This window comes from Vombatus ursinus, unplaced genomic scaffold, assembly GCF_900497805.2.
Source record: "Vombatus ursinus unplaced genomic scaffold, bare-nosed wombat genome assembly UNPS02014847.1, whole genome shotgun sequence".
In the NCBI taxonomy this organism is placed as follows: Eukaryota; Metazoa; Chordata; class Mammalia; order Diprotodontia; family Vombatidae; genus Vombatus; species Vombatus ursinus.
In genome coordinates, this window is record NW_020954625.1 from 14,901,815 (window position 1) to 14,904,765 (window position 2,951).

The window sequence follows — 2,951 nt, forward strand, 5'->3', positions numbered from 1 at the left end:
ACCCAAACTGTTGGACTCCAAATCCAAGGCTCTTTGATTTTCATCCCTCTGCTAAAGAAAGGCAGCCAGAGGAGAAAAGACAAGATAGGGCCAGGCATGAGAGACAGACAGGCTGAAACCTACTCAGAGCGGCGTGACCCACCCGGATGATGTTCCTGTCCCCACCACCCTTGAGATCAGAACAGGAAGAAGCCTGAGAGGCTGGTCTAGGGCATCATTTGGGAGGCAGAGGCCTTCTTTCAGAGGATGCCTCCATATCGGTGGATATAGTACATCCTCCTTCCTACCCTGCCCTGGTAGAATATAAGCTTCTTAGTATTTTTAATCTTAGTCTTCTTAATGCCTACCATGGTACCCTTCACATAATATCCTAGAACCATAAATCTAGAGGTGGAAGGGTCCTTAGAGGCCATTTAGCCCAACTCCCTTATTTTACAGATAAGGAAACTGAGGCACAGAGTGAGGTTAAGTGACATAGCCAGGGTCACAAAACTAGGAGACATCTGTGGTGGAAATTGAATGCAGGTCTTCCTGACTCCATGTCTAGTTTCCTCCACTACGCTGCACATTTACAGACCAGGGACACAGTACTTGTTTGTTGAATTCCATATCAGTTCCAAGTGTGGCCTGGATTTCCAGCTAAGCCTAGAGCTTTAAAGAGGAGAGACACTGTTTTAGACAAGACGCGGTGGTGCCAAGCTCTTCTGGGGGAGAGAAAGGCTGGAAGTGGCAGACATGTGGGGGGAGCAAGCTCCCCGATAAGGCCTTGATTTCCAGCCTGCCTCCCTAGACACTTCCAGAATGCTGGGGTCTCTCTGTTGTTTGAATTGAGATCTCAACTCTTCCCCATCTAAAGAGCACATCCACTCTGTGAACATTCTGGTATATTCTAATCCAGGGGTGAGGAGCTTGTGACCTCCAGGCCACATGTGGCCCTCTAGGTCCTCAATCGCAGCCCTGTGACTGAATCCAAACTCACAGAACAAATCCCTTTAATAAAAGGATTTGTTTTGTAAAACGTGGACTCTGTCAAAAGGCTGCACCCAAGGACCTAGAAGGCCATATGTGGTCTTGAGACTGCAGGTTCCCCACTCTCAGATTAGGAGGTGTTTGTTTGTTTTTGGAACCAACGGCCCTAGACCAGCAATGTTGGTAGGGGTTGGGGGTTACTGGTGGGGAATGGAATCTAATTCCAGATTACTACCTGTTTCAGAGACTAGAAAACAGAGTATTCAGCCTTGCGATCATGCTCCCTCCAGGCAGGAATTACAAATGTCTCTCATAGAGAGAGGTAGGCAAGTTTCCAGAGATAAGTACCAAGGTCTCCAGAGAGCCTCATTTAGACAATCCATTCATGTGGACATGCACTTCTGACATGGGAGTACACACCTTACACAGGTATAAATATATCATATAATAGAATATAATCTCTCTCAGGGAGGAATGTTGGGTTTTATATCCCTGGTGCTTAGCACAATGTATAGCCCATAAGTGCTTAGTAACTGTTTTTTGAATTAAATATGTACTTGTATAGTATATGTAGTATGTATACATGTGTATATATATGCACACACTACATATACTAGGCTCTTTAATTAAAATAAATTCAGCACATAGCACAGGATCCCACAAAGAGTAGTCACTAAATGTATTTGTTGAATTGAATACATATTTATTTATAAATGTTACATTGTACTGATGTATTCTCTATGGTAGACTGTAAGCTTCCTGAGGATAGCACAATGCCCAGCAATCAATCAACAAGCATTTTATTAAGTGCCTACTGTGTGTCAGGTGTTACATGCTTCTTGAATCAAATGCACAAACATGTTTTTATATAATATGTAGTCAGAGAAAAACTCTTTGAGGTCATGACTTTTTTCATTTGTTTTTTCAGTACTCACCACATGCCTGATAGGCGTGTAATCTTTGTTAATGTGAATATATCTCTTCCTATGATAAACAGAATGCATTCTATGAAAAGCATGCTGTCTAATGGAGAAAGAGCTGGCATCAGAATCTGGAAGGCCAAGGTTCAAAATCCACCCAGGCTACAGACTGGGTATAATAAGTCACTGAATGTTTCAGCGCCTCACATAACTTTCTAAGCCTCATAGTATCAAAAAATGCCAAGGTTCTACACTAGCTGAGGAAGTTTCTTACCAATACCTCGGCACCTTGCTGAAGTCATCTGTCAAAACCCCCCAAATTAAACAGTGACTGATGGTTGGAGGTAAGCTCCTGAAGCCGGAGAATTTTCTTTTGTGTGTTTGTGTCTTCAGCACCCAGTAGGTGCTTAGTAAAAGCTTGTTTAAGTAAATACAAGCACATACTCATATATGACTGCATTCTATATGTTAGAATGAAGCTCCTGGGAGCCAGTAACTGTCATTTCAGTCTTTGTCTTCAGTACCTGCCACAGCGCCCAGTGCGTTGTAATGACTTGATAAGATGCTGGGGTGTGTGTATGTGTGTGTAAATGTGCACATGTATGCAAATACACATACAGCTACAGATTATATAATCCATATACACGTGTACAATATGTATATATACAAATATGCGTATATATACAATACACTGAGCATTTTATACACATATATACACATGGACACAAATATATACACAGAATAACATGTATGTACTGTATATATGTAAAATATGTATCTACACACTCTGTATACACACAAGTGCAGGCATCCAACACATATACATATTAACACGTACTATACACACACCCATACACATATGGTATCCCAAAAGTCTTAGTGCAGTTTAAAACTGTTAGTAGTTTAAAACTGCACGAAGTCTTTTGGAACACCCTGTATGCACACATACATAGATAATACAATATTTATGTACAATGTATATACATACACATGATATCTACACACATTTTCATATACATATATACCCTGTATACATACATGTATACACACATATCTACACAC

General features: G+C 41.1%; 1 protein-coding gene across 1 annotated transcript in view; it reads left to right on the plus strand.

Moving 5' to 3' along the window:
- Positions 1 to 2,362: 2,362 nt before the first annotated feature.
- Positions 2,363 to 2,951, plus strand: part of CCDC6 (coiled-coil domain containing 6) — an 87,891-nt gene continuing 87,302 nt past the window's right edge. Inside the window, exon 1 of the mRNA XM_027840610.1 lies at positions 2,363 to 2,428. Coding sequence (XP_027696411.1) covers positions 2,363 to 2,428 — 66 coding nt within the window. The remainder of the gene's footprint in view (positions 2,429 to 2,951) is intronic.